General features: G+C 37.0%; 1 protein-coding gene across 1 annotated transcript in view; it reads left to right on the top strand.

The window, feature by feature from the left end:
• The window catches only part of LOC142327348 (uncharacterized), a 140,774-nt gene that overhangs the window by 17,494 nt on the left and 110,158 nt on the right, over positions 1–13,122 (top strand). The window contains exons 2-3 of the mRNA XM_075370313.1: positions 408–623; positions 10,952–10,986. Of these exons, the coding sequence (XP_075226428.1) occupies positions 408–623; positions 10,952–10,986 (251 nt within the window). The remainder of the gene's footprint in view (positions 1–407; positions 624–10,951; positions 10,987–13,122) is intronic.

Raw genomic sequence — 13,122 nt, 5'->3', positions numbered from 1 at the left:
GAAGCATATCAGAATGTGAAGGATGATAAATACCCTAATGACCTTCCACTTCAAGAACTGAAGATAAAAAAATTATGCAAATTGTTTGAGATAACTGTTTTATCATTCAGGCTCTGACTGATAGCTGAAGCTGTGAACATTGACAAAGACTCTGGCAAACACATTGTTAAACATAAAAATAAAGTTGCAAGATGGATTTAAACTGAGATATTTATAAATTTTATGGTGTAAGAAAAAGTAAATTTCCATTTCTGCCCCGTATTTAAGTCTTTATTACTTTTTTAAAAGTAGTAATTAAAAATTTAACTTTACTTGTTTTTTTCTTAAAAAATGTTTTAATATACTTTGCTTTGTATATCTTCTACATTATACTCATTATAAACATGTCATTGTTTGTTTTGTTGTAGATTTTCTGTCCAAAATATGGACAAACTGCCAAAAGATGATTTAACTGCTGAAGAAATTGCTAATGCTAATACTGTAATACTTGTAGATCCGGATGGGACACAGCCATTAGATTCTGCTTTAGGAGAATATGCAGATGATTCTGCCTGTACCAAGAAGGAGAATAGAAGTTCAGATAAAGAATCTGATTCTCAATCTACGTATATTAGTAATTATAGGTTTGATTGCTTACTTTTATTGGATAACAACCTATCTACAAAATTAATTTATAGAGTGAATTAATAAATTGTTAATCATATGTAAAAAATAGTTTTCTACTAATATCTCTTAAACTATTGATGCATGATATTTGTTTTCTTAGAATTTATTTACATATATTATTGGAAAATCTGAAAACTAGATTTAAAAGTAGTAGAAACAACTGTGCTTGTTAACACATTCACTGCTGGGGATCATACCTGGTTATTAATCCAGTGCCGATATAATTTTTTTTTTATTTGTCTAGAAAATACTGTAATGGAAATGGGAAAAATTTCTTAAAATTTTTAAATTCCTCCTACTATGATAAAAAATATGTGATGCACTTACGTATCATCTGCACATGGCATCTACATTTTGTTTGATATGTGGACAACGCACATGTGCATATACATTTTAATTTATTAATAAACATCTGTGACTAAATTTAGGTATTAAGATTATAAAAAAATTATAATTACCTATTTTTTACAGCATTTATTCATTAGTCAGCAAATTACTTAACTATTAAAAGACTATATAATTTTTTTAAATATTTATACTGTTCATTTTTGTTTTTTTTTTTTTATTATGATATAATTTAAAATACTCATTAAGACATAGTGCTGGTTTATTGATTATATAGTATCTTTGCGCTTCCAGTTTCAATAACATATGACGCATTGTTTCCTAAGCGAATTATTGTTACGACAGTTGATTACTTTGTCGGCAAGTGGTCATATTGTGGCTGTTTTGGTAATGATGCTCTCTTTTGATTCGATGGTACCAAAAGTTTTTTTTATGGTTGAGAGTCTGAAGTCAAAAAAAGTCATTTTCCCCATCAACTTGATAATTGTAAAGGAGAAATGAATTCAGGACATACATTTGAAGGATATATATTAAAATATTTTATACCATCTTAATGTTTTTCTTTCACAAGGATAATAACTGAACAGTTGATCTTGTCTGTCAATGCTAGACATGTATTCATTATATTTTATTATTGGCAAGGGGTTTTGCTTTTCTTCGGCTCTCTTCCATTACATTTTCATATTGGCTTGAAAGGTACAAAATATTTTGTTTGTCTCTACACTTTCCTACCATTACGCTTTTGCTATACTTCACAAAAATTTCTTCCTTCTGTAGCTTTTTCTCTGTCACTTCTTTAAAACTACCTTTCCTGTTTATATGGAGGGTTCCAGTTGCATAAGTTTTATTATCAAGAGGTTTTTTGGTTAGTTTTACGCTATTACAAAAATTATCCATGTAAACAGCATGACCTCTTCAAAGTCTTTCTTCCAAAAGGTGCAAGACTACCTTTTCTGTATGTCTTTCACCTCTGAGTGAATTAAGTGCTCTAGCATACACTGCAAATTTCAATATTAGGCTGTTTGGTTCACATAAAAAATAAAATTTTATACCATACTTATGGTGCTTGTTTTTAATATATTGTATAACAACAAGCTGCCCTCCAGAGTACCATAGCTTCATCGAGGCTTTACTTGGGTTGTGTGTATACACTTTGTTATTAAAATAATCAATGAGAGGTCTTAGTTTCAATAGCCAATCATTGCTTGTCGGATCATTTTTACTTCCTTGTAGGAAGTAAAGGAAGTATTGTGATCACAAAAAGTTTTGGTATTCAGATTTCAACGGAAATACCCATTTTGACTAGTTTCGGCTTGACGTCTGTACGTACGTATGTATGTATGTATTGTATCTCGCATAATTCAAAAATTATTAGCTGTAGGATGTTAAAATTCTGCATTTAGGACTGTTGTAACATGCAGTAAGTGGAAGGCACATTGGTTTGAACCAGTCTTCATCTGTTTCTTAGCCCAAAATCCAAAAAAATTGGATTTTTTCTTAACTGCAGTAATAAGCAGCCCTCATTGATAGCTTTTCAGTGATATATTGTAAGTGGTACTTAGAAGTGGAAGGCACATTGGTTTGAACCAGTCTTCATCTGTTTCTTTTTTTAACATTTTTAAATTTAAATATATTGATTTGTTAATAATAATTAACCTCTAATTGTAAAAAAAAATTATTATAAATAATAATTCAATGACAATGAAAACAAAAAAAATTAAAAAATTTCAGAAGTTATTAATGAAATAAAATTCTATGTTCTTCTCATTTAAATAAAAAAGTGTGTAGGTGATTTAACAGGCGTACAAGGAAGTCATGTGGTCCCACATCAGATTTTTTACAAATGAATGCAACAAAGAATTAACAGAAATCTGTCACGTGACATATACTCTCCCAAAACAAGTTTTGAATAATTTTTCTTTATGCCAGTAATGTTGCATCTTTGGCATTCTTTTATTACCCATATAAAAAAGTAGACCCATAAATGTTTTCAGTTCAGAAATATATAGATTTCTCCGGTGAGTCATCTTGGAATTTTCTATGATGTTCTTGGACAAAAAACTTCTATGGCATAGCAGTTGGTTTCTGCGACAATGGATTCTAAAACCATTTTATCCGCAGTAGATTGAAATAATCGATGGGTTTATTATTGCCTGATATTGGAACTTGTATTCAGATGGGATAAGAAAATAGAAAAGATTTTAAAGTATTAGTTGCACCAACACATGATTCGGAATTTGGAGCATCAACACTCATGTCTGAAGAAGAACAAGGTCCTAAAATATTTCTTTCAGACTTACTACTACTTGCAGCACTTCTGCTGGGAAGATATTCAAGAAAAATGGTTAATCTAAAAACAGAACACATTTTTGCTATAATTAAACAAAACAAGACAAGCATGCTACAAATTCTGGTTTAAAATAGGATGTAAAACAAATGGTACTATAAAAGCAGTCCATTGGAACAGTGCAAATAATGTTTGATCTAAGTAATGTGGAAGCTTAGGGTATTAACAGAATTTCATTCAGTAGGATTTTTGAAATTTTTTATAGTGATTTGGGCCAGACTCATACCAGTTAATTAAAAATGTGCGTGTGGTTACTGTTATAAATAAGTTTAACAAATTTCCTTAAAATGTACTCTGTAAACAGATGATCAGTTAAATAGATCTTATTTATCATTTTTTAAATTTAACATGGTTATGTATTTTTGCTACTTTGCTTAAATGTAATAATTTAGTAAACAACATAGGTTTAAAAACATCTTTGTTAGGTATTGTTAAGTTTTGAGTTTTTGAAGCTACTTTTATGAGAATCTACAATCTAATTTGCCTCTGATATGACAACTTTTTTTTGAATTAACAGAATTTGATTTATATCTGATTTTGATATCTGTACCATAATTTAAGTTGGAATCATAAACTGTGACAAACCATCTGAATTGTGTCAATATTAAAATGACTAGTTTATAATGTTATGCAATAAATAATTATTCATTTTAGTTAGTTACTTTAATAAAGGTAATGTTTGTTTGTGGGGGCGACCCCCTCATGCTCAAGAGGCCCCTCAAGGCACTCAGCCGCAGACCTGTACAACCCAGCACCCTCCGACGCCTCCCATTCCCTTGCAGGCCGTGCCATTTCTCGCCATCTCCTATAAGTTTTTTCTCTATTACAAGTTCTTCTAAAGCTTTTCTTTATGATTTGCAATAATAGTTCACTGCTTCACATCCTGAAGCATGATCTGCTGAAAGTTCTCAGGTCTGAACATGTTCACCCGACCCAGGGCTTCCAGCATGCACGTCTGTGCATCTTGGACCTCGTACAACAGAAAAAGACATGGTATGGCCTCCACATCGCAGGCCGGATAGCGGTCTGAATAGTCAAAAGCTATCCTAAACAGATAAGATCTGTAACCACCTTGCCCGGCCAGGAATAGTGTAAGACTATAATCAGTTGATCCATGGGTCCTACTGCACCACCTCCTTACATTCCCAATCAGACGGTAAGTTCACCGACCTTTCTCTCCTGCATCCCACCGTTCTTGCCAAGTATTCATAATTTCTTGTAAATTGGCCACATTCAATCTCTTCTTCTTCTTCAAAGAAGGAAGTATCCTTAATTCTCTATGCTTTCTTCTGTGAGCAATTAGCAGTTGAATTGGCATAACACCAGCCACCACCTCTGTTGCCTCTTGAGATCGTACGATAAGCTGCTGAAATCCAGAGGCAGCATCTCCTATGCAGCACAGCAAGTATTCTCATATACGTTTTATACCTCAGGACATCTGCCCAGATCTCTGTCCCATACAAGAGTGAAGAATACACCACACTTGTTAATAACCTCCTCCTGAGTTCTTCAGGACCCTGCTGTTCGGAAGTAAGATGGCAACCACACACATTGTCCTCTCTGCTCTCTTACAACTTTCCATAACATGGACTTTGTACCTCAATCAGGCATCAATCCTGATGCCAAGGTATTTAATAACCATTTTGGAATCAACCTGCCTTCCCGCCAGTTCCAACGACAGTACTTGACGTCATTTCTTAGAAGTGATAAGTACAATCTCCATCTTTTCAGTGGCTGTCTCAAGGACAACCCCGGCCATCCAAGTGCTGATCCTAGTATACAAAGCCTGAATTTTATTATCTGCAATCTCTCTTTGTAGTAGTCCCGACTGCAAGTAATATGTCATCTGCATAGCCAACCACAGCAACGTCCTCCGAAAGTGAAATTCAAAGGACTCCTTCATATATTATATTCCATAAGGTTGGTCAAAAGACCGACCCCTGCGGCATACCCCAATCAATGGTTCTTACGATCGTGCTATTCTCCACCGTATATGTCAATCGCCTGTCTCTTAAGTAAGACAATAATAATTTTAACAGATATGCAGCAACCTGTAAATTCCAGAGAGCATTCGCACTGGGAGTGTGAGAAATGTAATTGAATGTGTTTCTTACATCCAACTCCACTAATGCACACATTTTACGTTCTGCAAGATACATCACCATGCCTATCACCTCCTTGAATACTGCATGAAGTGCAGACCTACCAGCTTGAAAACCATATTGTCTCCCCGAGAAGCCGCCTGCATCCTCCACTGCATGAACCAGCCTTTGCTGGAGCATACGCTCCAAGATTTTCCCCAATATATTAATCATCGCCAGTGGATAATAAGACGATGGAAGTACCAGATCACAGCCAGGTTTCAGCACTATTACAAGATGCTGTGCCTTCCACGGTTTGGGAAATACCCCCTCTCTCAGATAGGTACAAACATCAAGGTACAACATCAGGATAGGTACAACATCAAACATCACATCTATATTAGCTCGGACAGCCAGTTTAATCATTAGGTCGGTTACGCATCAGGACTAAGGGCCTTGTCACAAGGGACACACTCCATTGCCGTAATCAATTCTTCCTTCGTGAAGATTGGTAGATCCACTATCTCACCTGAGGTAGTCGCCGGAACCCCATCTCCGTGCGGAAATAATCCATCAGTGATATGCTGGGCTGCCTCCACATCTATAGCAGTGGATACTCTAGGTCTCACAGCATACTTAACAATAATCTGTTGAGTCTCCCCCATGAATCCTTTTCAGTAAGTTTGTGCCAGCAAGCCTTCTTGGATTCCCTTATGAGCTTCTGTAGCTCCCTCCTTCTCTGTTTGTAAAGTACCTTACAATGTTCCCTAGCTTAGTGGAAATAAGTCTGTTGAATTTCCCTTCTGGCCCTTAGGCATTGACTGCATTTCTGTGAGATCTCCTCGTTCCACCAATAAACAGGTGGACGACCAGTCCTGAAACACCTTCGGGGAAGGAGACCATCACAAGTCCTTGTCAATTTATCCACCAATAATTGAACCTTCCTTCTGCCACTGTAATCTCAGTAACCTTCCTCAAATCAAGGGCCTCCATGAATAACTGGGGATCCATTCCCTTCACACTCCATTCTTGAGTCAGGGGTTGCCTTATCACATGATTTACACCATCGTCAATCATCATAATGACAGTCTGGCGGTCGCTCCCTTTACATCCTTCCTACACCCCACCAGTCTCGAATTTTAGCTGCAAGGGCGGGGGTGGCAGAGGTGACGTCCACTATAGACCCATATATGCCTCTCTGGTAAATATTCATTCCTGGTGTTAAGACACACCAGGTCTAAAATTGCTGCCCTCCTCAAGAAGCAGTCCGTCCCGTGAATCAGTGTAGGCAGAGCCCCACAATGCAGACCATGCATTAAAATCACTTGCAACTAATGCCGGGCGATGCACAGCTACATCCTCAGTAAGAATTTCTAGAGCTTCCGTCTGTCCATGGTTATGTTCGGCAACATATATATACTGTAGAAATAGGTGTCACCGATCTTTGTTCTTGGAAACATATTTTCACTCAAAGATTCCCTTGTCAATAAAGGTGTACATACCCAATCAGCAGAAGTACCATGCAGTTATATTATCCAGTCTGTTTGAGAGTGACGTCTATAAGGCTCGGAGACGAGTGCTATATCAGCACCCATCTGTGAAACACTACACACCAAAATGTCCTGTGCCAAAGCTGCGTGGTTCAGATTCAGTTGAATCAGCTTCATTGAAGGGTTATTGATTCCCCAGTCTAGTCCTCCTCTGGGTTGCGGTTTTCTTTTGCATTGCAGCTCCCTGTGGGCATAAAGTAGCTGCAGTACGATGTCCTTCCTTTTTGCAAGTTAAACACCTTTGTTTCTTTATACATTCAACAGCATGGTGCCCTTCTTCTCCACAATTAAAGCAGGTATTTTCCCTGCTTTCTTGATGGCAGTTCCTCACCACATGTCCGAGTTCAAAACAATGATAACACTTCAAAGGCATCTCAACAACGTCAGCCTGACGGGACACCATCTCATTTGCTCCCGAGGGGAGAAGATCTCTCCTTGTAGCGTGTCTGGTTGCTACACCACCCCCCTCCAGCAAAGAGTGGCTTAATCAGAGGTCCGACAGGACACCAGTCCAATCTTCACCCTTCCTTTCCAGGTGATATTCGCAGCCACAATCACAGGGAGTTGGCATGTGGCAATCAGAGTCTCCTCAAAGCCATCTCTGAAGAATAGTCGTATTCCATCTAAATTCTGGCTCAACAACCTGCTCCAGTCGTCGCATTACATCTTCAGAAGTGGCATCTTGCTCCAAATCACGTATTCGCAGTGCAGTCATCCTACTTTTAGTTGAGACGATTCCCTCTTTGAGTGCTGTGGAAACCACCCTCTTAAACTCACTCACCACAGTTCTGTCTTCCTTAACTCTAATCTCCATACTGCTACCAGTTTTACGTATCGATAATAACTCAGACGTAGCTGGTACTGCTACATCTGTGTTAATGGATCTCAGCAAGTCCAGTAAGGCAGTCAGGACATTACCGCCCTAAGCCCAGGTTCATTTAAGAGCCAGGACACCTGGGGGTGCCTCAATGCCAAGTTGTCAAACAGCCGTCCTTCAGTCGCTTCATGGAGATCCACAATGGCCATTACATCTAACGCACCATCTCTTCTGTCCGGAATGCCAACCACTGTATTGTGAAAGGCCTTTTTCGGTCAAACCTTTCTTATACAATTTGCAAGTTGGTGCTAGGGCACCCCATTATCAAGCCCATCAACTATAGGGCACTCAGTATCAACCAATGTCTGGTTGATGGTTGGTCGCCTCAACCATTTGGTTCTTCCTAGTAGCTCTGGCTGCAGTATGAACCAGTCTCCGCAAGTCTTTCACAGCAGCAGTAAACTCTGTATCAATTTCCTTTTTACTTATTTTAACATTTTTATCCATGTTTTCCCTGAGTTCTTTGGCTAACTTTTCAAACCGCCAGACCATCTCCATGTCAAGAGGTATGTCCTCCTCCTTGATGTAGGACTGCCTCACCTTCAGCCATTTGGCTCCCTTTCTGCCCTCCACAGTCGCTCTGGGAGGCAAGCCCTCCCTTCATCAGTGAGTCAGATGTTACAGCATCGGTGGCAACTGGAATGCGCAGATCCCTACATTGCCACCTGTCTCGACATCGTAGGTTCAGGGGTGACTTCCAGTTCTTCTGCCAGCTTCCCTTCCATTATTATGGAGAGGCCAGTAAGATAAACAAAAATAAAACAATAAATTAAATATCAATTGTGTAGCTTGTGTATGCAAGCTACTAACCAAGCTATCGCTTAAACCCATAACGCCAGTAAATATTATAAAATTATCAGTACTGAGAAATAATATTCTATTTAATATTATCTCACGAGATAAGACAACATAATATTATTAAGTATTGTCAATTAACTAATAAAAAGGTAATGTTATCGATAGATAGCAAAACTTCAGTCCTCAATGCAAATAACCTCTATTGTCAGAGGCAATAAAGCCGATCTCGTAAAAGGCAGAATAAAAAGTAAGCCCATTAATCCATAATAAAAAAATTCACAAGACAGGGTGGAGGTTTAGTCGGTAGTGTGCAGGTATACATACCCACGTGGAGTTATATCTACCAGTTTGGTCTGATTTGGAGGAGTAGAGGAAAAAAAAGTTATACACACTTAATAATAAAATCTTGCAGAACCTGTTAGGGAGCCTGACACTGCTTTGGCACCCACATGTTGAAGGTGGAAGGTGCACCTTGCATCAGAGTTGAGCGTAAGTGTTGGGAGTGTGTATATAATGTTATCAGACACTCTTGGATGCAGAAAAGTGTTGGCAAGGTGGGTTTCACGTCTTCTCACTGAAGCACAGAGAAATGTTCAGAAAGATATCTGTCAGCAGCTTCTGAATTGCTTTGTGAAAGGAGAGGCATTTTTGGATCGCATTGTGATCTGTAATGAAACTTAAGTCACTACTTCATCCCAGAAAGTAAGAGAACAAGTTTTGATTGGTGGAAAAGTGTGGATAGGGCACTGACCAAGGCCAAGAAATACTTGTCAGCTGGAAAAGTTCTGGCAACTGTATTTTGGGACAAGATGTGCTGTTGATTGATTTCCTGCACAAATGAAGGACAGTAAATGTAGCACACTACTGCAAGGCAAGTTGGATGACTTGAGGGCTGCTAATTGTATCACACATTGTGGCAACCAATTTGCACAATGTCTTCCTTCTCCACAACACACAGCTGCATACAGCATCTCAGACTAGCTAAAATTCATTGGACACCTCTTAAACACTTACCATATAGTCCAGACCTGTCACCATGTGATTTCCACATGTTTGGTTTGCTGAAAGAAACTTAAAGAGGGGAAAGATTTGAAGCTGGTGCCACAGTCAAGCATTATGTGTGCAATTTGTTTTTGGGGCAGTCATCTTGTTTTTTTTGATGAGGGGATCAGGTAGCTACTTACTGAGCAGAAAAACTTTATTTCTTTTGAAGGTACTGTGTAATATAAGGCAATTTTATCTACGAGGGATGTTCAGGTTAATCCAGAACTATTAATTTTTAATAAATGTAGAACACACTTATGGTAGTAAAAAATACTTTTATTTCTTGATTTAATTCCCCTCTACATTTATACATTTATCCCAGTGTTTCACTAGTGCCTGGATACTCACAGTGTAGAAAGATTTGTCTTTACGTCGAAACCAAGATAGAGTTGACTGCTTCACCTCATCATTTCTGTTGAAATGCCGGCCTCCCAGGAACAATTTCAAGGGTCTGAACAGGCGAAAATCGCTGGGAGCAAGGTCTGGACTGTAAAGGGGCGGTGTGGAAATAACTCCCAGCCAAGATCTTGTAGCATGCATGTTGTGCAGTGGGCTGTATCTGGTCGTGAGTTGTCCTCCAGAAACAGAATGCCTTTGTGATCACACTAGGTCATTTTTTCTTGAGATCATTGTGCACATCTTGAAGAACTTTGCAATAGTACTCACTGTTAATTATGAATGGGTAGGGTAGAAAATTGACATGAATGATGACATTTTTATTCCAAATAAACAGGCCATAACTGGTGGCTCTGAACCACCTTGACTGGGATCGTCACTCACTGATGGTACGGCCTTCTTTAAAAGTTTGGAAATATTTTACTGCGACTAAGAGTCTCATCACCGTACTGTGCAAGGATTCGTGAATAAATCTCACTGGGTTTTACACCTTCATTCACAAAAAATTTCATTACAATGTGCTGTTCCATGTATCTATTCACTACATAGGATACCATGTTTTTTATGACTGACTGTTGTTGTTTAACATAGTTTCATGCCAGTGTGCCATGTGGTAATAGCTGACACTATGTATACAACCAAAAGAATGCGCAGGAATCTTCATTTACAATCTAGTCTAACTAAAGTCCTGGATTGATGTGTATGCCCCTCTTAATATCAATAAAATTATGTCAACAAATTCCAGTTTACATTTGAATTACCCTCATAGTTGTACTGTTGTTTTAGAAGTTACAGAATTTGAATAATTTATTGTTGCTGAGTATTCTATTTTTTCATTTTGTTCCAGTGTGGGCAATGACGATAGAAGCTTCAGTCTTTCAGGTATGATTTTTTTTTACAGATTTTCTTTCCTTTTTTCTCTTAGTAATATTTATTTCTCACACTTTCACAGCAGTACACATTAAATGTCGGACTTTGTGAGGTAATTTTTAAAATTACTTCATAAGTAGTAAGATGATTTTATATTTTACTTAATACTGGATTACCTTTAATAAATAGCTTTTTTTTACAATTGCTTTCTTTAATTTTTTACTTTTCTACTTATGCACATTCACCCTAAACATGGGTAAACAACATTGATCATAATCTGTAATTCAGTGATCTGAAAAGAGAAAAAAATTAACAAAAGTATCTGAAATTACAGAATAGGTTAAAAAGGGTTTAAGAAATGAAGTGCCAAGTTTAAGAATTGGGACACCAAATATATTGTCTCTTAACAGAAAAAGGAAAATAATTGATAGATTTAAATGTTAGAGAGAACTTGGATATTTCGGTTGTAAGTGATACAAAATGGAATCCCAAGAGAAGAAGAAAAACTCTATTGGAGTGAAAACAATAAAATTGGGAAGAATAGTTACAGTAATTCTAGTAGTGAATAAGAGCGTACTACAATATTTTGATAAAGATATAAAGTATGTCTGATAAAGCCATAGCCATTTTCTATAGGTTTAGAAAAGAGAAGGAAAATGAGTTACTTTTATGCACCACAAATAGTGGGTTGTACTGAAGGTAAGTTGAGCTTGATAATAATATATGGAAAACACCAACGCAGTGATGAAAGTTTTCGGTGTACAAGTGAAACAACAGGATCATAGCAGATAATGGTCATAAACAGGTAGCAGGATTTTTTTTGATATGGAGACTTAAAAAAGAATTGGATGAAGATTGTGCAAAGAAGCGTGTAAAAAAAGATACCTTTAAGGTCGTTTGTCATCTGTAAGCTGATGGAAAAAAAATTGGGAATATTCAGTGAATAGAAAGAGTTTGTACTTAAAACATAACTATGTAATTATAGTTAAAGAATGTAGATATTGTATAGAGATCAGAGATTAAGAGTAGGATGTCATTTGGCACCACTGACAATTTTGGAATAAGGGTTGGGTTAAAATAGAAAACTTTTGTCTTCAGCAATTAACAGCAATAGAAACTGTGATGAAGAGAATAAACTTGCTGGTGAAAAGAAAAGTGAGAGTAGGATAATATAAGGTAGGTTCAAAAGGTTTCTGGAACTGATTCATACAGTTTAATCTAGCAACCATAATAAGGGATTTTTTTGCTTTTATACAAACCTCATAACATCATGATGCCCTCGTAGCATTACTTGCTTCTCATAGAACAATACTAAAGATTTTTGATTCATGTTGCATATGTTGCACTGAAAAATGTTTATTGTGTATGTTGCTTTACATTTAACTCATCATTTCAAAATACAGGTCAGAACAATGGTAGGAGAGACTCGGTGCAACACTGATGACCAATGATTGCAACAAGCAGTTTAGGAGAGTCTCTCAAAATTGGTTCTAGGAATGTTTCCAACAATTTTACAGGTAAAATTATATTACTCCTGAAGTAAACTACTTTGAAGGAATGCTATTCTAAACCTTTTCATGTAAAGAGTTTTTGAAAAATAAACTAATTCTGGGAAATTTTAGAACTGATCTTGAACAATGATTTTTGCAGATGATTTGATGACAGGGAAAGTGTCAAGTGGAAACTGTGCAAAGCCAGCTTGTTATAAAGTTATATGATGGTGTTATAAAGTTATACGAGCTTACATTATTTTAAATATATTTTGTAAACAATATATTTCACTTAGTATCATATAAAAGAGAATGAATACAGATTAAATGTGGTCATGCATTGATGAAAAACACTGTTATGAGTAACAACATTTAATAATAAGCTATACACCTGTATCACAAAACAAAGCAATTTATTATAATTTGATTATTATGAGTGCTGAATGTACAGGGTGATTCAAAGAAACGGGAAATTTTGAAAGTTGTGTTGGTAGCCGTGGGCGATTGGTACCACTTGATAAGTGGCGCCAGCCTCTCTAACCTAACCTGCCATTTAGTTGTCATGGGTCCTTGGAGTGGTGCGCAACATGCATTTGCTATCAAAGCGTTTTACAAAAACAATGACAGTGTGGAGGGAGCGCGTAGAGAATTCGCCGTT

The sequence above is a fragment of the Lycorma delicatula genome, chromosome 1 (assembly GCF_047948215.1).
Source record: "Lycorma delicatula isolate Av1 chromosome 1, ASM4794821v1, whole genome shotgun sequence".
NCBI classification, from domain to species: Eukaryota; Metazoa; Arthropoda; class Insecta; order Hemiptera; family Fulgoridae; genus Lycorma; species Lycorma delicatula.
Note: the sequence above shows the minus strand (reverse complement) of the source record. Positions and strands in the feature narration are given on the sequence as shown.